We start from the raw sequence: 23,601 nt of genomic DNA, 5'->3' as shown, positions 1-23,601 counted from the left end.
GTGTAATTTGGTGCCTTCTATCACCTAAAATACTTGGCTGATCCTGCCTGGCTATATCCTCCGTGTAAACTGACCACGGTATGCCATGGCTGCTGAGCCCTGACACTGTGGTCAGTTTACGTGCCTCCATCATCTGCAGCCCACCTGTCCTCCTCTGTCCTCTCTCCCCCCTCCCTCCCTGCCTGTCTGCTCCTGTGTCAGTGCCCACCATCCCCTCCCCTCCTGCTGCTGTAGTTTTATTTAAAGTTTCATATCCTGTCTACAGTCTGTTTAATAATCCTGTGTGCCCCTGTGTCTGTGTTTTATAAAAATAAGCCATTCTTTACAAGTTTTCAGAGCGCCACTCGCCCCTCATGTGACCCGCCGCCTCTCTCCTCCTCCCCTCCCGAGTGACATCAGTGAGGAATCCTTTGCCCCACCAGGCAGCTGTCAGACAGGGAGAGGAGAGAGCTGATGGGTCACGTGACAGGTGCTCGGTCCTCTGAAAACTGGTAAAGAACGGCTTCATTTTTTAAAAACATACACGGGCACGCGGGATTATAAAACAGACCAGACAGAATGGTATAAAGTGGGTTAACCACTTGAAAGGGGAAGTTGAGATTCCGGGGGGGGGGGGGGCATTTGCCCCCCCCTGCCCCTACCTGCGGATGCCCATGGACATAACCACAGTGTGCTCATTTCCCATCCATGTCTCCATCAGGCCAAAAGAGTGACCACCTCTAGGTCCCCGAATTATGAGATTATTGTTCACAAATATTGTTCTTTTTTCTATAGTTTTAGATCTCAGTGGGTAGCGATGAGTGAATCTGTCTGGGTTCGATATGATGATGGGTTTGCAAATACTGTTTAAAATTTGATGAACCCAAACCTAGCGGAAAATCATATTGAAATCTACGGGGGGAAATCTTGTTAGCAAATTCTGGGAATTAGTTGATTCTTATGTTCCCTATCTTGGATGTTGATGGGCGATTTTGGCTACAAAGATTCATCCGGATTAGAGGCTCTGTGATCCTCAGGAATCACTCAATGTGCATTTGACCATTGTGGAAATAAGGATGAGAATTGCACCTTCTGGATTCCTCTGGGTTACCCTTAGCAACTGATAGCAGACAAATATTATTTAAAGTCCTTGGCTTGGTCAATGATCAGTCCAAGGGAAGTTGGTTTTTATGTTTTATTCAGGACTGGGGGAAAAAAAAAAAAAAAAAAACAACAAAAAAGAACTGGGATGAGAGAAGGGATGAGTGGGATACTCCGATTAGAACTATGCACAATCCTGAGGACAACCAACTGTAGTGTGTGCGGTAAGGCCGCTGCTTCATTTTGCCACTGAAGTGAAGATGAAGAATCTGAACTCCTGTTTAGGTTACTCTTCAGGGTCTAACTTGGCACCCCCTTTCTCTCTTGCTGTGTGTGTTGACCTCCTGTCCACTGACACTCTACTGGAGTGGTCACCTTCCTGGGCAGACCCCCGCCAAGCTTCCCGGTACTCACGGACATTGTTTTTCCCTGGGTTGCTTCTGCCTTCAACTCCCTTGTCAGCATCCACTAGACCAGTGGTCCTCAACTCCGGTCCTCGGGGCCCACTAACAGGCCAGGTTTGCAAGATAACTAAATTACATCTCAGGTGATCTCATTTGCTGCTCAGTGATTGCAGTATTCTAGTCTGCATCTCCCCAAGGTAATACTTAAAAACTGGCCTGTTAGTGGGCCCCGAGGACCGGAGTTGAGGACCACTGCACTAGACCTCCCAGATCCGCACCACACCTCTAGCTCACCAGGCCGACTGCCTGTGACCATCTTCCATACAGACAGGAGGAGAGACAGCCGTCACCCTCCTCCTGGGACCTGGCTTCCCGCCCAAAGACACCCTGTCACATGTGTCCTTGGCTTTTTTAACATATCCCAGGATGCACCACTGTTTGTGACAACCCGCTGGGATAGTTACAAAGCCTGTGTTGCACTGGCTCGGTTTCCTCCACTGTCCAACAGGCTCCCTTATTGGATACAGTGGGGACATTCCCTCAGCCCAGATGGATCACACATGGACACATGCAACAGGCCTGACTACTGATCAGGCTCCCCTGATAAGCAGATGGAGCAAACTATAGTTTACCTACTAGCACCTACCTAGGAGAGTGCTACAGAATGTAGATGAAATTATGCATGATGCAACGTACAATACAAGTTTAGATCATCATGTGATGGATGCAGTGGAGTTGCAAGACACTTTTTGGTGTTTTTTATAGCAGTGGTTCTCTATCACTGCTGGGCCATGGCCCTTCTCCTCAACCAGCTGAAGATCCCCTGCCATAGTGCCTTATTTTTCTCATAAGTCCACCCAACCTCCCATAATGGGACACAATCCTCCCAGGCTCCCTGAAAGACCTTAGCTTTAACAGTGCTGTTCAACCCCATATAGAACTCCCAGCCCCCTGCAGTGCCTCCTAGCTTGCTACAAAGACGCCTGCCCATCCCCAATAATGCCCCAAACCTTTAACAGTCTCCCACAGTGCCCCTGCAAATCCCCCAGCCTCCTACAGAGACCTCATTCCCCAGAGTTGCCCTCTGTTCCTTCCAGAAACCTCGTCCCCTACAGGACCATCAAACTGCGGAGTCTTCTAATCTCTCCCAGAACCTTCATCCTTCCCACAGTGACATCCAGGCCCCATCCAGAGCCTTCCAGCATAGCAATACATATTTTATTTCATTGTGTGAGTATATATGTTTTTTTTTTTTGTTTTTTTTTTTTACTGTTGAGGCATGGAAGAATTTAGGAGGCCCTGGATAGGATAGGAGAGGAGAGAGAAGACAGGAGAGGAGAGGAGAGGAGAGGAGAGAGAAGACAGGAGAGGAGAGGAGAGAGAAGACAGGAGAGGAGAGGAGAGGAGAGGAGAGGAGAGGAGAGGAGAGAGGGGAGAGGAGAGAAGAGGAAAGGAGAGGAGAAGAGAAGAGAGGAGAGGAGAGAGAAGACAGGAGGGGAGGGGGGGTAGAGGAGAGGAGAGAAGAGGAAAGGAGAGGAGAGAGGAGAGAGAAGACAGGAGGGGAGAGGGGGTAGAGGAGAGGAGAGTAGAGGAGAGGAGAAAGGGGAGAGAGTAGACAGGAAGGGAGAGGGGTGAGAAGAGAGGAGAGATGGGAGAGGAGAGGAAAGGAGAGGAGAGATGGGTAAGGAGAGGAGAGAAAGGAGAGAGTAGACAGGAGGGGAGAGGGGGGAGAGGAGAGGAGAGATGGGAGAGGAGAGGAGAGAAAGGAGAGAGTAGACAGGAGGGGAGAGGAGAGGAGAGATGGGAGAGGAGAGGAGAGAAAGCAGAGAGTAGACAGGAAGGGGAGAGAAGAGAAGAGAAGAGAAGAGAAGAGAAGAGAAGAGAAGAGAAGAGAAGAGAAGAGAAGAGAAGAGAAGAGAAGAGAAGAGAAGAGAAGAGAAGAGGAGAGGAGAGGAGAGGAGAGGAGAGGAGAGGAGAGGAGAGGAGAGGAGAGCAGAGGAGAGAGGAGAGAGAGAAGACAGGAGTGGAGAGGGGGGAGAGGAGAGGAGAGATGGGAGAGGAGAGGAAAGGAGAGAGGGGAGAGAGTAGACAGGAGGGGAGAGGGGGGAGAGCAGAGGAGAGTAGAGATAGGAGAGGAGAGGACAGATGGGAGAGGAGAGGAGAGATGGGAGAGGAGAGGAGAAAGGAGAGAGTAGACAGAGGGGGGAGAGGAGAGATCAGAGAGGAGAGGAGAGATGGGAGAGGAGATGAGAGAAAGGAGAGAGTAGACAGGAGGGGAGATGGGGGAGAGTAGAGATGGGAGAGGAGAGGAGAAAGGGGAGAGAGTAGACAGGAAGGGAGAGGAGAGGAGTGAGGAGAGGAGAGAAGAGGAGCAAGGAGAGGAGAGGAGAAAAGAGGAGAGAGGAGAGGAGAGGAGAGGAGAGGAGAGGAGAGGAGAGAGGAGTATAGAGGGGATAGGAAAGGAGAGGAGAGGATCCATATTGAAAAAGATAAAGGGTGATTCAATCCTCTGGTATAAATATATATACTTATTGTCCATATTATAATGACCACTGACAGGTAAAGTGAATAACATTGATTATCTCATTACAATGCTATCTAAAAGTGGGTGGGATATATTAGGAAGCAAGTGAACATGTTGTCCCTGAAGTTGATGTGTTGAAAGCATAAAAAAATGGACAATAGTAAGGATTTGAGCGGCTTCGACAAGAGCCAAATTGTAAGTTAAACAGCAGTCGGAAAATGGCCGCTCAAGTGAAAATAATTAAACCTTCAAAATTCAGGGAGCACTCCCAGTCCGCGGTCTGAGCAACATCCAGGCACAAGAGAAGTATGGACCGCACTGCGACATTGAAGGTAAATTGTAGACTTTATTGAATAAAACCATATTTTGATGATATTGCAAACATCATGGACAAATCAGACAACAATAACTGCTTCTTCCTGTTGTCTGTTTTGTCTATGATGTTTGCAATATCATCAAAATATGGTTTTATTCAATAAAGTCTACAATTTACCTTCAATGTCGCAGTGCGGTCCATACTTCTCTTGTGCCTCCAAATTGTAAGTTCAAGACAACCGGGTTAGAATGACTCCAAAACCTCATCTCTTGTTGGATGTTCCCGGTCTGCAGTGGTCAGGACCGACCAAAAGTGGTCCAAGGAAGGAAACCAGGCCACCATCATGGGCGGCCAAGGCTTATTGATGTATGAGGAGCGAAGGTCTGTCCAATCCAATAGAGGAGCTACGTATAATGAAATGTAATAAGATATAATGGTTGGTGACTGCTCACACCAAATCTTCTTCTTCTTTATCAGATGTGATGAGTGAGGACCCCTGTGTGGACAGAAATGTAATTGGCGCTGTGGGAGGAGCTGTCACCCTCCATGTCCCCTACACTGGGGTCAGAAGAATGAGTTGGACTTTTGATAAAATAATGGGTGCTATCGCCACAACAAGACCAGGAGGACCAATTGAAATTGATGATACTGAGTATGAAGGAAGACTGAGCAGCACATCTGATGGATTCTTAATAATACCTGAGCTAAGACTGGAAGACCAAGGGACCTATAATGCAAAAATCATCTTAGCTAGAGAGAGAAGGAGCTGCGACTTCCATCTCACAGTGTTCAGTAAGTATAGTCTTTAGCAATACTGATTTAACACAAGGAATGGGACCAGATTTACAGGGGTTGATTTACTAAACCTGGAGAGTGCAAAGTCTGGTGTAGCTGTGCATGGCAGCCAATCAGTTTCCAGGTTTAAGGCCCCTTTCACATGGGCGATCCGATCCGCCTGTAAGTTTTTCAGGCGGACCTGATCGGATGCTCAATAAATCCCTATGCGGCAGCGGATGTCAGCGGTGACATCTTCACTGACACCCGCTGCTCTCCATTAAGATCCTGTCTGTGAAATCCAGACGAATGGAAACCCTATTTTTCATCCGTCCAGCGGATCGGATCGGATAGGATTGGATGAAAATGGACAGGCGGTCCGTTCTCATCCGATTCCCCCATAGAGGACACCGGGACCTACTCTGCACACAGAGCAGAGACAGAGCTGCCATACGCCTGCTAAGCGGGGATCGGCGGATCGATCCCCCGCTGGGCAGAACGGACTCTGTTGGGCGCAGCGCCGGTGTGAAAGAGGCCTTATTGTCAAAAATAATTGAACAAGCTGAAGTTAGAAGCTGACTGGCTACCATGCACAGCTGCACCAGAATCTGAGTACTCCAGTTTTAGTAAATCCCCCCCTCAGTGTCTCTTAACTACTTTACCACCGGAGGATTTTCCTGCTTTACGTCCAGGCCACTTTTTGCAACTTGGCACTGCGCGAATTTAACTGACAATTGCGTGGTCATGCAACGCCGTGCCCAAACTAAATTTACGTCCTTATTTCCCACAAACAGAGCTTTCTTTTGGTGGTATTTGATCACCTCTGCGCTTTTCATTTTTTGCGATATTAATAAAAAAAGAGCAAAAATTTGCGAAAAATTTACATTTTCTAATTGACAGTGAAAAAATATCCAATATATTCATCTTTTGTCATATATTTAGGCCAAAATGTATTTAGCTACATGTCTTTGACAAGAAAATTCTCAATGAGTGTATTTTTAACCATTTTAAGACCAGAAGATTTTACCTGATTCCTGACCAGGCCATATTTTGCAAATCAGCACTGCGTTGCTTTAACGGACAATTGCGCGGTCGTGCGACGCTGTACCCAAATTAAATTGATGTCCTTTTTTTTCCCCACAAACAGAGCTTTCTTTTGGTGGTATTTGATCACCTGTGCAATTCTTAATTTTTGAAAAAAAGAGCGACAATTTTGAAAAAAAAAAAAAACAATATTTTTTACATTCTGCTATATAACATTACCCAAATACATTTACAAATCAAATTTTTTTTTATATTTTTAGGCCAATTTGTTTTCTGCTACATATTTTTGGTAAAAAAAATCACAATAAGCGTTGGTTTGCGCAAAAGTTATCGCGTTTACTAACTACGGGAAAGGTTTCTCATTTTTATTGTTTATCTTTATTTATTTTACTAGTAATGGTGGCGATCTGCAATTTTTTTTTGCGGGACTGCGACATTGCGACGGACAGATCGGACCCCTAACTGACATTTTTGACACTTTTGGGGGGACCAGTGACATTACTACAGTAATCAGTGCTAAAAATATGCACTGTCACTGTAATAATGACACTGGCAGGGAAGGGGTTAACCCTGTGGGTGATCAAGGGGTTAAATGTATGCCTCATGCTTACTGACGTGTGTGGGGGGAGGGGGTTGTGTGACACAGACACAGATCGCAGGTTCAGCTATGCTGAATCCTGTGATCTGTCCCTGCCTGTCACAGAGAAGATACGCCTGCTTTGTTTACACAAGCAGGCGGATCTTCTCGCACTTTCCCAGACGATCGGGGAAGAGAGTCGGCGATCGCCACCTCTCCTCCTCCGGCCCGACTTCCGCTGTGTCTAAACATTTGGTCCCTTGTTACCAAATGAGCCATGGACCACAACTGATTGGCGTTTTGCTTTCCCGGTCTTAGCTCTGCTGTACCGGGAATTCAAAGGCCGATAAGAAGTCAAATAAAATACTTAAACTGCTAAAAAGATATATATTTTATCATGTATTAATTCATACAGAGCCATATTAATGTATACCCTTCAAACTGCAATTTCCATTTAAAAAGCCGGAGGGCCCTAGTGGCCCTTTGATTGTCCAATTTAGTGTTTTAATAATATTGGCTTCCAAAAAGAAATTAGATTCATGGATTTTATATAATCTATAATTACAGGAAAGTTATTTTGTAGCACTGGGAGAAAGTTATAAAACCTAATGTTTTGTTTTTTTTCCCCTAATTGCATTCCCTGCATTGTAGTAAAAATCCTTTAGGTGCAGCTCCCCCCCTTCCTAAATACTTACCTGAGCCTGATCTCTCTCTCCCTCCTCACCGGACTCAGTGAAAGCAGAGGGAGCCATTGGCTTCCGCTGCTGTCAATCAAACCCAGTGATGAGGTGAGTGGTGGGCGGGGCCGAGCCGCACTGCATGTGTCAATAGATGCACACAGTGTGGCTTAGGATTGTGCCTACAGGAGTATCACCCCTAGGAAGCAGCTTGCAATGGGGGCATTCGGAAGAGCCAGGAGCACCGGCGAGGAACTCCTGAAGAGGAGGATCTGGGCTGCTCTGTGCAAAACCATTACACAGAGCAGGTAAGTGTTACATCTTTGTTATTTAACCACTTTACGTCTGCTCACAGTAATACTACTGCGGCAGAGTGGCTCGTTATCGTCTGACGACGTAGTATTAACGTCGTCAGACACTCCCCCTTCTGGGCGGCGCTTGCGCGCCGCCGGAGGCGCGCTCCCGCTGTTTTCATTCACAGCGGGAGTCGGGCCAGGGGAGGATCTTACCCGATCGTCAGGGATCGAGTCTGGAGATCCGCCCGCTGTGTGTAAACACAGCGGGCGGATCTCCATAGTGACAGGGAGTGACAGATCGGAGTGTTCAGCATAGCTGGACATCCGATCTGTCCATGACTCACTCAGTCACCCCCCCCCCCCCACACGTCAGTAAGCACCAGGCATACATTAACCCCTCCCTCTCCAATAAAATTAACCCCTTCCCTGCCAGTGTCATTTTTACAGTAACAGTGCATATATATAGCACTGATTACTGCAGTAATGTCACTGGTACCCCCAAAAGTGTCAAAAAAGTCAGTCAAGGGTCCGATCTGTCCGCCGCAATGTCGCAGTCCTGCAAAAAAAATCGCAGATCGCCGCCATTACGCGTTAAAAAAAAAACACCAAAAATGACAGAAATCTTTCCCGTAGTTAGTAAACGCAATAACTTTTGCGCAAACCAATCAAAATACGCTTATTGCGATTTTTTTTTACCAAACATATGTAGCAGAAAACAAATTGGCCAAAAATTTTTAAAAAAATTGTTTTTTACATCTTTTTTTGGGGGGAATTTCATATAAAAAAATGTTAAAAATATTGTTATTTTTTCAAAATAAACGCTCTTTTTTTGTTTATAGCGCAAAAAGTAAAAATCGCACAGGTGATCAAATACCACCAAAAGAAAGCTCTATTTGTGGGAAAAAAAGGACGTAAATTTCGTTTGGGTACGGCGTCGCACGACCGCGCAATTGTCAGTTGAAGTCGCACAGCGCCGAATCGCAAAAAGTGGCCTGGACGGAAGACAGCAAAAATCCTCCGGTGGTAAAGTGGTTAAAAACAAAAAAAGATCCTTCACAATTTTTTTTAAAGAGTTTTCATACTTTTCCAGAGAGATGTCTACAATGTTACTGATTTCTTCCCACCAGGTAACTTAACGGCTGAGGATGTCACCATCAGCTCCAATGTGACCGATAATAAGACATGTGAGGTCATCTTGGCATGTTCAGTAAATGGAAGCAATGTGACCGTCACCTGGAGGAGTGTAAACAGCGGTGACATTACCGGGACTCAGAACGTTGTGTTTGTACCTCCCAGTAATGTCACCTTCACCTATATATGTACCGCAGAAAATCCGGTCAGTAATGTCTCCAAAGCTGTGCAACCCTGGAGATACTGCAAGAGAGGTAACTACATATACATGTCTCTTTATTTTCCAAAAGTTAAAGCTTAATTCAACTATTCAGTACATTTTTAGGGAGAAAAGCACCATAAACAAAATAATTGTTACATACATACAAGAATTTACCTAATTTTTCTACTTGTGACTGAGATGGATCCCCGCTTTGCCTTCTTCTGCCGACAAGAAATGTCTGTATATAGTTGAGATACTATAGGAGATGGGGGGAGGTGGTTGGAATCGGCGCTACCTTCTAAAATGGGACTATGATGTGTCCAACTATAAATTAGTGCAAAGAATAAGTGCCAGTGCAAAGTGTATTTATCAATAAAAAGCCGTGCGGATAAATTATGGCTGGGTAGGTTAAAAACCACAAAGTGCTGGTGAAAGATATTTATTTTAAGGTGATAGTGATTAAAAATCAATAAATATTGGGTAAAAAAAATACAAGCGTGTGCTGAATTCAAGTGAGCAAAGTGCTTGTGATAAAGAATCGAGTGCCTGCGTTCCAATTAGTCCACTAGGGGTCGCACTCACCCTTCAAAGGAAATACCAGCAATTAGCTATCAGCCAGAGGGGTCCTTAACCACTTTACCACCGGAGGATTTTGCTGTCTTCCGTCCAGGCCACTTTTTGCGATTCGGCGCTGTGCGACTTCAACTGACAATTGCGCGGTCGTGCGACGCCGTACCCAAACGAAATTTACGTCCTTTTTTTCCCACAAACAGAGCTTTCTTTTGGTGGTATTTGATCACCTGTGCGATTTTTACTTTTTGCGCTATAAACAAAAAAAGAGCGTTTATTTTGAAAAAATAACAATATTTTTAACATTTTTTTATATGAAATTCCCCCCAAAAGAGATGTAAAAACCAATTTTTTTAAAAATTTTTGGCCAATTTGTTTTCTGCTACCTATGTTTGGTAAAAAAAAAATCGCAATAAGCGTATTTTGATTGGTTTGCGCAAAAGTTATTGCGTTTACTAACAAAGGGAAAGATTTCTGTCATTTTTGGTGTGTTTTTTTTTAACGCGTAATGGCGGCGATCTGCGATTTTTTTTGCAGGACTGCGACATTGCGGCGGACAGATCGGACCCTTGACTGACATTTTTGACACTTTTGGGGGTACCAGTGACATTACTACAGTAATCAGTGCTATATATATGCACTGTTACTGTAAAAATGACACTGGCAGGGAAGGGGTTAATTTTATTGGAGAGGGAGGGGTTAATGTATGCCTGGTGCTTACTGACGTGTAGGGGGGGAGGTGACTGAGTGAGTCATGGACAGATCGGATGTCCAGCTATGCTGAACAGTCCGATCTGTCACTCCCTGTCACTATGGAGATCCGCCCGCTTGTGTTTACACAGGCGGGCGGATCTCCACACTAGATCCCCGGCGATCGGGGCAGAGCAGCGTCGATCGCCGCTGCTCCTCCCCTGGCCCGACTCCCGATGTGAATGAAAACAGCGGGAGCGCGCCTCCGGCAGCGCGCAAGCGCCGCCCAGAAGGGGGAGTGTCTGACGACGTAGTACTACGTCGTCAGACGATAACGAGCCACTCTGCTGCAGTAATATTACTGTGGGCGGTGGTAAAGCGGTTAATAGACTCACAGATGTATCTCCTGGAGGTCTTCACAAACATGCGGGTCCCATCTGAGTGTAAAAACATAGGGGCCCCATGGTGCAGTATATACTTGGTAAATCACAAGGAAAGTAGTAGCAACTCACAGTAAGGAAAGTAGCCGATCGATTCAGCGTGTAGTAAGCAGCGCCGGGGAGCTTCCGCATTCCACCTACGGACGACTGCAGACCGGAAATGACGTTGACGCACAGTTCCTCCCTATGCGTTTCGTCATTGGACGCCTACTGGAGCGGTGTCCGTCAATCAAATTGCCAGTCTATTTGAGATACTGTTGACTTGTTTGTACTGTATGTCCTCCTACTCAGTGGTGGACAGGGTCATCTAGAGCCCAGGGCTCACAGGCCAAATTGTGTGCACCCATCTCTCCCCCTTCCAAGATGTATGAACAATATGTGTCAGCAAAACTCTCCCCTCCCCCCAAAAAAAGTAAAATGGAGCACTAATCTGCATGCGCACCCTGACCCTAAACATAAATTCCCCCTCTTTCCAGCAAAAATCTGCCCCTCCTGAAATCCCCCATCCCAGCAAAAATCTTTGCCTCACAGCTTCAAATCTTCTTTCTCTCGCCATATGTAAACCAGCACCCCCCCCCCCCCCACCCCCAAAAAAAACCCTCCTAGCACAAATCCTTTACATCTCAAATTTCCACTGCAAGCGCAAATCATTTTCCCCCACTCCAAATCCCCCCACTCTTCCAGCTCAAACTCCTCCAATCCCCCATCCTAGCACAAGTCCCCCCCCCCCCCCCCCACTGGATTTCCCTACCTAGCACAATTACCCCCCAATTATCCCTACTAACACAAATCCCCTTCAAAAAAATGTCCCTAACTGGTAGGGCCCAGACAAGGGGTGGGCAGTAGGAGCGGCTGCCCTGGGTGCAATGGTTTATTGTAGGTATGTGAGTGCCCTGACCCTAACCCTGAGGCTACATTCACATCTTGGCGTTGCTATTTACAGACGTTTTTTCAGGCGTTTTACAGGCATTTTTACAGGCGTTTTAAGGTTGACAAGTGACCAATGGGAAAAAATAAAAAGGCCTGTAATCTGCCCAAAAAGAAGTTCTTGTATTTTTTTGAGCGTTGGGCATTTTGCTTAAAACGTCATAACGCTAAGATGTGAACAGGGGGCCATTGAAATGAATAGGATTTTTCTTGTTGGGCTTTTGAGCTGATCCTAGAGCAGAAAAACGCCCCAAAAACGCCTACATGTGAACTTAGCCTAAGGGAAGGGAGTGACGTAGTTTGGCAACTTTGCCCTGGGCACTGGATGGCCTTGTCCCGGCACTGCCTCCTAACACAAATCCACCCCCCCCCCCCACCACCACCACCACTACCACCACCATATCACCTTTTATAGCACAAACCCCCCAAATCCCCGCTCCTAGCACAAATCTTCTTCCCTCCTTCCAACACAAATCTCCCCAAATCACCAATCCTAGCAAGCCTCCCCATATTTCCCCTTCTAGAACTATTCCTCCCCCCGTCACCCTCACATTCCCCCTCTCAACACAAATCCCCTCCCACAATTTCTTTATGATACCATAGTGCCCAGGGCAGCCGCCCCTCCTGCCCAGCCCCTGTCCCGGCTCTGCTCCTACCCCAGTGTCTTTGTGGTGTAAAGCTTTTGTGTTTACTAATATTTCTGCTTTCATACCAGTTCTGGGAAAGTATTTATCAGCATTGTCTTTTAGAGACCAATCACAGCAATAAAGTGGTAGTATACTCCGCTTTTTACCTTTTACCTACAGGTAAGCCTATAATAAGGCTTACCTGTAAGTAAAATTAATATCTCCTAAACCTGCACGGATTAGGAGATATTCACCCTGCATGCAGCCGCTGACACCAGCGGCACATGCGCTCTCAAGGTCCAGCGTATCTTGACCTTCAGAGCTCCTTGCTGGCTCCTTGCCAAAAAGTGAACTCCCACGTGCATGCGCGGGAGAGACATCATCGCGGCTCCGGCCACTCACAGTGCCGGAGCCACCGAACCCGGAAGAGACGCAGAGGGAAGATGACAGCTGCCTCAGAGGTGTCCAGGCGACCGTGTCGGGGCTTCGTTCTAAGGTAAGTATTTCATAATGTGCTAGTATGCGATGCATACTAGCACATTATGCCATTGTCCTGCAGGTTTTTTTTTCTTTGGGGATATAACCGCTTTAATGTAGGGATTGCCACACTTAGTCCTAACGCTTGGTCCAGACACTATATCTGGCTTCTGTGTTCTTCCCCTTATAGCAGCCCCCTTTCTCATAAGGCAAGCACGCCTACCAGTACTCGGTTGCCCCCAGGACTTGTGCACAATGCTGTAGCACCTGGCTACCACGCCGGGGCATGCACAAACTGAGCACAGCAAACAGGTACTTCCAGGTTGGCAGACTGTCCGAGTGATTCCATGACAGTCCAGGTACAGGGCAAACAAGGTTCGGCAATTGTCAGAATCCGATCCGTGGTCAAAAGGCAGGCAGAGTTCAGAGAGTAGTTGATATCTGATCTGAGGTTGTTGTCAATGCGGAAAACCAATCTAGTAGAGCAGGGCAGACAAACAGCTAGCTTGGAGCACGTGTAAGAAACACAATATCACAAGCATCAGACTGCAGGCTTGGCTGGCTTAAATCAGGTTTGGTCTCCACCCAGAGACTGACCACATCAATCACCTTACAGTTGGACTGACAGATAAGGAGAATGCCACAGCCAAAACCATGGTGCTGGAATGAGGAGCAGGAGTGTTACATGCTGCTGACAAGGACCTTCAAGAGTATACATCAGTTTGCCAATTAGGAGTAAAGTGAAAGGTTCTCGGGAAAGCTATTAATGTCGGGACCTTCGATCACACTAATTTACTAAAATTAGAGAGAGCAAAATCTGGTGCAGTTCTTCATAGTAACTAAAGGAAAATTCTAATATATCTAATGACTTACCGGTACATCCCTACCTAAGGGATTTATTCCTTATCTACCTTATCTATACTAACCTGTGCCGGCACCCTCCATTCCCCACTCCCAGACATGAAGCTTCGGAAGCAATGCACTCAGACACAAACACAGAATGTCATGAAAGCATTACTTATTTTATTTCCTCTTTTCAGCATCTTAAAGCGGAGTTCCGGCCTCAAAATCGACTTTACACGATCCGCTTGCTGCACTGTCACTGAAAAAGAGTTGGATAATTTCAATTTTTTTTTCTGATTTACTTACCTTGTTATTAAAGAAAATATACTTACCTTCCTTCCTCTTCCTCCCTCTTCGGCCGCGGCCTGTGCCGTCTCTTCCTGCTTGCATCGACTCCTGGGGGCCGAACGTCATCGCTCCCAAGAGTCAAAGCGCCTGCACCGGATCCGCTCGTCACTTCCGGCTTGTATTGACTCCTGGGAGCCGAACGTCATCACTCCCAAGAGTCATTGCGCCTGCACCGGACCCGCTCATCACTTCCGGCTTGCATTGACTCCTGGGAGCCGAACGTCATCGATCCCAAGAGTCAATGCACCTGCACCGGACCCGCTCGTCACTTCCGGCTTGCATTGACTCCTGGGAGCCGAACGTCATCGCTCCCAAGAGTCATTGCGCCTGCACCGGCCCTGCTTGTCACTTCCGGCTTGCGATGACTCCTGGGAGCCGAACGTCATCGCTCCCAAGAGTCAATGCACCTGCACCAGCCCTGCTCGTCACTTCCGGTTCAGGCGCGTTATTCCCTTCTGAACAGCTTCTGGGCATGCCCAGAAGCTGTGCAGGGATGACGCTCCTGCCCCGGAAGTGACGAGCAGGGCCGGTGCAGGGCATTCTGGGACTCTGACGTCACCGAAGAGGACACCGAAGAGGAGGCTTTGGCATCAGCTGCCCACACCTGAGATGGCAGCGCTGGACAAGACATATTCAAGGTAAGTATTTCTTCTAAAAGGTAAGTGAACCCGGGGACAGTTCAGAGGCTATCATTGCTGAAATGCACTAGCCCTGACTGTCCCGGGGGTATTTTTATTGAAAAAAACATTTTTGAGGCCAGAACTCTGCTTTAAGTAAAGTATAAAAAGCAGGATATGACCGGGCAATATTTCCATTAAACCAATAGAGAATATTCATCTATAGTTTACCAACAAAAGGGGACAGACCCCTTTTTTTCGGGTGTGGTCTATGTGCCCCAAACATATTCATCATCCAATCATAAAAATACACTTATAAGAGCATACACATTTTTTTTCATGAGCATACTTAAAGGCATCCTAAATAATGCAATATTAGAACATAAACTATTCCACTAAGCTAGTTCCTCATTTTTTTCTTTAGAAAGCTCTGAGCATAGTGCCAGGTAAATTTCTTAAGCAAGTTCCTCTTTTTCTGTAGAAGCTTTATTGTTTCTACATAAGTTTATTGAAATAAGCCATAGCAAAGAACAAGCTAAATCCAATGTTAAAGCGGAGTTCCGGGCACAAAAACGATATTCTTTTTTTGTGCCCCTCCGCTAGGTAGACCTCACCTGAAAAGGAATTGGGTAGTTATTTTTTTTTTTGTTTACTTACCTTGTAATTGAAGATCGAAGATACTCACCTCAGAGTACTTCCTCCCTCGGAGCCACGGCTCACCCCGTCACTTCCTGTTTCGCTATGATTCCTGGGAGCTGAACGTCATCGCTCCCAGGAATCAATGCGACGGCACCGGCCCCGCTCGTCATTTCCGGGCGACGCCGCATTCCCCTGCTAAACAGCTTCTGGGCATGCCCAGAAGCTGTGGAGGAATGCGGCGCCGGAAGTGACGAGAGGGGCCGGTGCAGCGCATTCTGGGACAAGAAGACGCGGAAGAAGACACAGAAGAGGACCGCGCCGGCTTCAGCTGCCCACAAGAGAGATGGAAACGCTGTGGAAGAAATTTTATAAGTAAGTATTTCTTCTAAAAGGTAAGTGCGAACCGGGACAGATCAGAGGCTAGCCATTGTGGAATGTGCTAGCCCTGACTGTCCCGGGGGTATGTTTAGTAAAAAATGACTTCTGTGCCCGGAACTCCGCTTTAAGGGGGTGCCCTTACAGTAACCAATCAGCCTTCAGGTTTTATTGTCAAAGCTCAATTGAACAAGCTGAAGTTAGAAGATGATTGGCTACCATGCACAGTTGCACCAGATTCTGAATGCTCCAGGTTTAGTAAATCAACCCCAATGTGTCAGTTTGCCAATTAGGGTAAAGTGAAAAGTTCTCCGGAAAGCTCACACTTTCACCTCTCCAACCATTGATATTACCCTTTGCAGTGCTCCTCCACCCCTCTGTTTCTCCATCACAGCCATTCATACAAATTCTTTGTAAGCTCTGTGTCGGTCAATGTCAAAACTTACAGAGGGTTAATGGCCTTCTTCTCTCTGTTACATGACAGGGTTCAGGGATGGTGATTGGTCATTTCAGCAATGCATCCTCTGAGGAAAGGAGAAGGTCACAAGATCCCCTCATACACAGTATGCAGGAATGGTGACTGGCCACTTTAGCCTCAGCACTGCATCCTCAGAGGAAGAGAGGGGGTCTTAAGCTCAGCACTGCAACTTCAGAGGAAGAGAGGGGGTATTTAGCCCCAGCACTGCATTCTCAGAGTAACAGAGGAGGTCTTTAGCCTCAGCACTGCATCCTCAGAGGAAGAAAGGAGGACTTTAGCCTCAGCACTGCAACTTCAGAGGAAGAGAGGAGGTCTTTAGTCCCAGGACTGCATTCTCAGAGGAAGAGAGGAGGTCTTTAGCTCAGCACTGCAACTTCAGAGGAAGAGAGGAGGTCTTTAGCCCCAGGACTGCATTCTCAAAGGAAGAGAGGAGGTCTTTAGCCTCAGCACTGCAACTTCAGAGGAAGAGAGGAGATCTTTAGCCTCAGCACTGCATCCTCAGAGGAAGAGAGGAGGTCTTTAGCTCAGCACTGCAACTTCAGAGGAAGAGAGGAGGTCTTTAGCCCCAGGACTGCATTCTCAAAGGAAGAGAGGAGGTCTTTAGCCTCAGCACTGCAACTTCAGAGGAAGAGAGGAGATCTTTAGCCTCAGCACTGCAACTTCAGAGGAAGAGAGGAGGTCTTTTGCCCCAGCACTGCATTCTCAGAGGAAGAGAGGAGGTCTTTAGCCTCAGCACTGCATCCTCAGAGGAAGAGAGGAGGACTTTAGCCTCAGCACTGCAACTTCAGAGGAAGAGAGGAGGTCTTTAGCCTCAGCGCTGCATCCTCAGGGAAAGAGAGGAGGTCTTTAGCCTCAGCACTGCATCCTCAGAGGAAGAGAGGAGGACTTTAGCCTCAGCACTGCATCCTCAGAGGAAGAGAGGAGGACTTTAGCCTCAGCACTGCATCCTCAGAGGAAGAGAGGAGGTCTTTAGCCTCAGCACTGCATCCTTGCAGGAAGAGAGGAGGTCACATGATTGCCCTTTCACAGTATAACTGTGGGATTTGAGGGAGGAATGGAGAGGTGGTGAAGGATAGCAAAGGCAGAATTAGTAGATGGAAGGGTGAGTGTTCAAGAGAACCTGTTACTTTGTCAATTCAGGACAAAGAGCCACACCAGTAACCAGTGCTACCAAACCATTTTCAAGCTCATATAACATGAACAAAACCTGAGCAATGTGCAGCCAGGAAATTGGCAACTTCAGACGGAGGTCAGCAATGGCATCCATTTCTTTGTAAGGAATGGTTTCCTGTGACCCCTCACTGATAATGCAAGCCTCATGTTCAGCTACTTTCTTTGGGTTTGCCTAGAACAGGGGTGCTTAATCTTTTGAACAGTGAGGGCCACTTAAGTGATTAGGTAACCGGTGTCAAGTCATGATGAATGGTTTTACATTTTTTTATTTATTTTGAATATCATAATTAACATTTTCCTCCTGCAGCCACTGAATGCTTGCAGGAGGAGAAAGAGAAGCCAGCATTCAGAGTGGGCATCCTGGAGCATGGGATGAGGGTCACCATTGCGACCACTGACGCTACGCCAGGGGTTGGGGGTGTGTCGGAAAAACACATTTTAGGTATGGGGTTTTACCGCTCCCCAAAACTGCAAATGTAAACAAGTCCTTACTGTGCTGAGCCCCCTGTATGGCTGCTTTCACACTGATGAGCTACGGTTTACCTAGTGCACCTAGGGCTTTCCTACGGGTTAGGTGCGCTTTGCCGTAGACTTCTATTTTATCTTGCGGGTGTGGTGCACTTTCTGAAATCGCACCAAAACTCCTGTATTTAGAAACCACGACAAACCCGTGGGATATAATAGAAGTGCGCTTCCCTAGTTTGAGGTTGAGGGCCACATCAAAGGGCTCCAAGGACCACAGGTTGAGCACCTATGACCTAGAACAATTGATGTAATACAAGAGAAAGTGAATATAAATTAAGTAGGCCTATATAACCTTTAATATACTTCTACTTTTATTTCAGGAGTTGAGCACACACAGGTGGCAGATTATACCATGGTGAATCTCATACGTCTGGTTATTTCTGGATGTGTCCTCCTGATCTCCTGCTGTATATTCATCCATCACATGAAGACTGAAGTGATCACACAACGTCCAAGGACAGACGACATCTGAAGACCATACATTGGGCTCAGTGCTTACTGCAAGGAATAACTGTTTGTTTAGTTATGCCTTGTAACGGAACCGCGATCCCACAATGTGCTTGTCGGCTTCTGTCAGAATACCGCTTCCTTCAGTCTTGAACATAGATATCAGATATTTTAGCTGCCCTAATACAAAACTAGCCGAGAATAGCTTGTATAAGATCTGGAACATTTATTGAACAGACTCACACACAATATATACCACACACAGGTCAGGTGAGCCTGATTACATTATCATATGCAGATGAAATTGTATACAGAAACATAATTAACCTGAGCTAACTACCTAGCCATCTGGACAGAAACAATAGGTGAGGTAATTAACAATCAACAATGGGACAGACATGCTTAACAGAAAACACATAACACCTCAATACACAGACGATAGGAAGAGACCACCAGTAACAGACTGTCCCTCCCATACATTGAAGAACATGGAACAGAGGCCAATGTGACCAGCTCTTTCAAGGAACATGTTTAGAATCAAACAGACCAGGAATAGTCTTCATATATTTCTTGAGATATATGGTTGATAAATATTACTGTCCCATTTGAAGTAATCCAAACCATATTCTCAGTGTCCATCAAGTAGCTGTCCATCAATTTCTTGGTCACCCTGTGCCCCTAAGTCACAGGGTGACTTACACATAAGAGGGGTCCAGGGAGCTGAGAGAGGGATTTCACAACCTCTCTAAGGTAAGCTGGGTTCCACGGACCCCCTCAACCAGAGTGACTCCCATCACATGCCTTACCTGTAGATGAAGAAGAGATGGACTCACATTTATGTACATTAGGATGTTCGGAAATGTTATGTCTATCATATCAATACTCACTGGAGAAGGAACCTGAACTGTCCTTCCTGCAAGATCATGTTTGGAGGTCATCTTCCAGATAAAAGGAAGTCGTGCAACTCAAAGATCTAGAATTTGTAGTGTATCAATTTAAAGGATGTAGGTGGAGCAGCCCTGGCATTGGGCATTCATTCAGGGTATGTACAGAGGGTGCCACACCTGAAAACACCAAGCACTTATTTAGAGAAAGACCATTTGGAGTTCTGAGCCAACTTTGCCTTACATTCTAAAACTGATTGGGAATTCAAACCCTTGTTTACATGCGAACACAGAGGGGAGGACGGAAGGACTTTCAGTTTCCAAATAGATTAGGGGCCCTTCATTAGTCTTCCCCGAAGCCTCATGATAGCCATTCAGCTATCACCAGAAAGCTAAAGTTGCTATAGTTCAGCACTAGAGATGTGAACAAATTTGTTTTGTATATTCGTTATTTTTCAAATCAAAATTATCCGAATTCAAAAATGAATTTGAAATGGAAATGTATTATAATAAATACAGTAAGGTATAAAAGAGAAATAGGATAATCATTTCTACTTCGGCTGCTGGGTAGAATAAAATAGAATAGAATAGAATATTAAAAAATGAAATAGAATAGAAAATAATAGAATAAAACAGAATATAAAATAAAAGAAAAGAATAGAACAGAATTGAAAAAAAAATAATAGAACAAATCAGAAAATGAAAGAATAGAATAGAAAATAATAGAATAAAATAGTATAGAATAAAACAGAACCAAAAAGAATAGGACATAAAGGAATAGAACATAGAAAATAAAATAAAAGATTATGATAGAATATAATAAAAATAATATAATAATACAATTAATGAATATAATATTTATATAATATAATAATAATAATAATAATAATAATAATAATATAATATAATATTAATATTAATAATAATAATATGGAATAGAAAATAAAAGAATAGAATAGAACAGAATAGAAAAAAAACTGAATATATTAGAATAAAATAAAATAAAATGAATATAACCATCTTCCGAAATTTGGATTTCAGAAGACAGTTTTATTTGTTCTATTTTATTCTATTCTATTTTTTCTATACTATTCTACTGTATTCAATCCTGTTGTTTTATGTTTTTTTTTTTCTGTTCTATTCTTTTATGTTCTATTGTGCTTTACGCCATTCTGTTTTATTCTATTCTTTTCGATTCTATTCCTTTATTTTCTATTCTATTTTTTTTTTCTATTCTATTCAAAGTCCTGACTTTGTAGATACTCTGTATTTTCTGGTGTTACGTCCACTTTAAGAGGAGATTCCGACATCCCAGCTCTACTCTCCAATCCCAGAGGACACCTGTTACGGGGAAACACGTTGGGTGGAGTCAGATCTTTGTTGTCATGGTGCCAGGGTCGGCTGTTGTGTCCCGTGGCCAGATTGAAACTTTGTTTTACCTCTGTATATATCCTGAGGATTGTAAGTGCAATGATTTTAGAATTAAATGTTGTATTTTTACATGTTTGTGCTATTAGCCTTCTTCTCTTTTATAGTCAATATTACACTGTGGCCTGGGAGAGTGTAATGATAAGTAAGGGGCACTGAGATGGAGTAATTTCTGTGGTGGGGGGGCAGGGCCATGGATTCTTACAGACATGGTTACTGAAGGTTAAACCATCCGGTGGTGAGAGCATCGGCTGAGGGATTTGGTAGACCTAAAGCTAGGGGTGTATCATGGGCCCATGTGCAAGATAAAAAGTGGGCCCCAGGCAGGGATAAAAAAAATGCAGCGCGCATTGCGAAGTGTGGGTGTGGCTTCAATTGTGCTAAATATTGAGCTTGGCTCAAAGGGGGTGTGGTTTAATAGAGTGTGGTTGACTTACATAGTGCAGAATGCAGTAATGTTAAATAGGGAATGTACAGGGTGAAGTGTATGGTGGTGGGTGGTATGTGCAGGAGAGGAGTGTGGAGTGTATGGATGTGGGTGGTATGTGCAGGAGAGGAGTGCAGAGTGTAAGGAGGTGGGTAGTATGTGCAGGAAAGGAGTGTATGGCGGTGGGTAGTATGTGCAGGAGAGGAATATAGAGTGTATGGAGGTGGGTAGTATGTGCAGGAGAGGAGTGCGGAGTGTATGGGGGTGGGTAGTATTTAATATGTTTTTTATTGAGTTATATACAGGTTATACAGGCATTAAAAAAAAAGGAAAGAAAAGGAGGGTCTCCCCAGGCTGTATACATTTTGGCAATCCCTACACATCATAACTAAAACAAACGCACAAACATACGGTTTAATATACCTACAGGAATCAAGATTTCTGGGATTGTTAAGCATTTTTGTCTAATTTGTTTAAGCGGGGGCTCTCCAATATAAGGAGAAGAAAGAGAAAAGGGAGAAGAAAAAGATGGAAAAAAGAGAGCTGGGGGAAAAAAAGAAAAGGGAAAGGGAAGGGAAAAGGGGGAACCCTTGGTGGTTCACCAGTCTTGACGTTCTAACCTAGAGAGGCCTCAACCATATATGAAGCGTATGTATTAGTGTGGGTAAATGTTAACCAACAAGACCAAATCTTACGTGCCAGATATGCCTGACCACGAAGATCCAGTGTCATGTCTTCCAGGTAATAAGTACGGTCGACTGCCCGCAACCATTGAGATATCGAGGGAACTGTAGACTGTTTCCAATATTTTGGGATTAATGCTTTGGCTGCATTTAAAAGATGGGGGTGGGTAGTATGTGCAGGAGAGGAGTGTGGAGTGTATGGAGGTGGTCTCTGTGTTCATGCAGCAAGCCCATCCCCCCCACAGTTAGAAAGCTCCCTACTGGAGCTTTGTCACTTGTCGACCTTCAAGGACTGGGTCCCCTTGTTTTTGAGGGGCCACTCCCTTGGAACTGTAGAGAACCCTGCCAGAGCTTTGTCACTTGCCGACCTTCAAGGACAGGGTCTTCTTGTTTTTGAGAGGCCACTTCCTTGGACCTGTAGAGCACCCTACTGGAGCTTTGTCGCTTGCCGTCCTTCAAGGACTGGATCCCCTTGTTTTTGAGGGGCCACTCCCTTGGAACTGTAGAGAACCCTGCCGGAGCTTTGTCGCTTGCCGTCCTTCAAGGACTGGATCCCCTTGTTTTTGAGGGGCCACTCCCTTGGACCTGTAGAGCACCGTACTGGAGCTTTGTCACTTGTCGACCTTCAAGGACTGGGTCCCCTTGCTTTTGAGGGGCCACTCCCTTGGACCTGTAGATTACCCTGCCAGAGCTTTGTCACTTGCTGACCTTCAAGGACTGGGTCCCCTTGTTTTCGAGGGGCCACTCCCTTGGACTTGTAGAGCACCCTGCTGGAGCACCTTTGGGATTGGTATTACCAAGGGCCCGGATCCTGGGGTCCAGTGCCTAAGAAGGACAACATTACAGGCAAAACCTCGTATCTGCTTTCCCGAGGCTTAGGTACCATCCTTTTAGTCTTTGACTTTTTTGGATGGATCTGATTTCTAACCCCCTTATGGCACTTTTGCACTGCAAGTACCGGCTCGGCTCCACTCATCTCCACTCGGCCCTGCTTGGCCCTGCTTGGCTCGGTTTGCTTTTCCACTGCATGGTACCGCATGGTACGGTGTTGGAACGGTTCGGTATGCTTTGGTACGGTTTGCTTTTCCACTAATAGTAGGTGGGTGGGAGAACAACTATTCTCTGACCAATCAGTGGCTAGTAGTGACAAACAGTCAAGGCTGCATGCAAAGGATTGTGGGATATGGTACCGGTACGGCCCTCTTGGAACCACAACCGAGGTGGTACTGTTTAAGCAAGCCGTACCGTTCGGTTCCATGCAGTGGAAAAGGGCCGCCGTACCGAACCGTTCCAACACCGTACCATGCGGTACCATGCAGTGGAAAAGCGCAAAAGCGAGCCAAACCGTTCGGTTCCATGCAGTGGAAAAGCGCCATTAGATTCAGAGATCTTTGATCGGGGGTTTGTAGCATAATCCTCTTTCTTCTTCTTTAAGAAAACATAAAAAAAGTGTGGAGAGTCTCTCCACCCTGACCATCACCTTTGATGGTCAGGATGGAGAGACTCCACCCTGGATGATCACCAACTGAGGAACTTCCTGTGTAGGAGGGGTTTTATAGGGGGATTTCCTGTCCGATTGGTTGCCAGTGTCCATTCACCTGAAGGTGGCGTATAACCCATATGGTAATGCATATGGCTCTGTGTCCAGTGAAGTCCAAAAAAGAAATGATGTTTTGGGTTTAACACAAGTTCACACAAATATTCTCAGGTTTTGTGCCTAAAACAGCCACAAATTACATGAAAAATCTTTATATTCTCTCTAGATTAAAGAGGAAATAAACTTCCATTGATTATTTGGACTTATAGGTAGGCCTATAATAAGGCTTACCTATAGGTAACATGCACCGTTTAGGAGATATTTACTGTATATGCAGCTGATGGCGCCATTGGCGCATGCGCTCTGCCACCTGGGCCGTTTCTTCATAGTTACATGGTGTTCAGGTTGAAAAAAGACTCAAGTCCATCTGGCCCAACCAATA

General features: G+C 45.6%; 1 protein-coding gene across 2 annotated transcripts in view; it reads left to right on the top strand.

Annotated features, from left to right (window-relative positions):
* Positions 1-4,803: 4,803 nt before the first annotated feature.
* Positions 4,804-23,601, top strand: part of LOC309569708 (SLAM family member 9-like) — a 72,357-nt gene continuing 53,559 nt past the window's right edge. Inside the window, exons 1-2 of one of the 2 annotated variants that reach the window (XR_014226092.1) lie at positions 4,804-5,116; positions 8,820-9,077. Coding sequence is in view for 1 of the 2 variants with exons in the window: in XM_082275670.1 (XP_082131796.1) it covers positions 4,807-5,116 (310 nt within the window). In the remaining variant the exon portion in view is untranslated. Of the gene's footprint in view, positions 5,117-8,819; positions 9,078-23,601 lie in introns of those variants that run through there. The other variant, XM_082275670.1, reaches the window with a different exon arrangement.

Source organism: Pelophylax lessonae (genome assembly GCF_965119305.1).
Source record: "Pelophylax lessonae genome assembly, chromosome: 13".
NCBI classification, from domain to species: Eukaryota; Metazoa; Chordata; class Amphibia; order Anura; family Ranidae; genus Pelophylax; species Pelophylax lessonae.
Note: the sequence above shows the minus strand (reverse complement) of the source record. Positions and strands in the feature narration are given on the sequence as shown.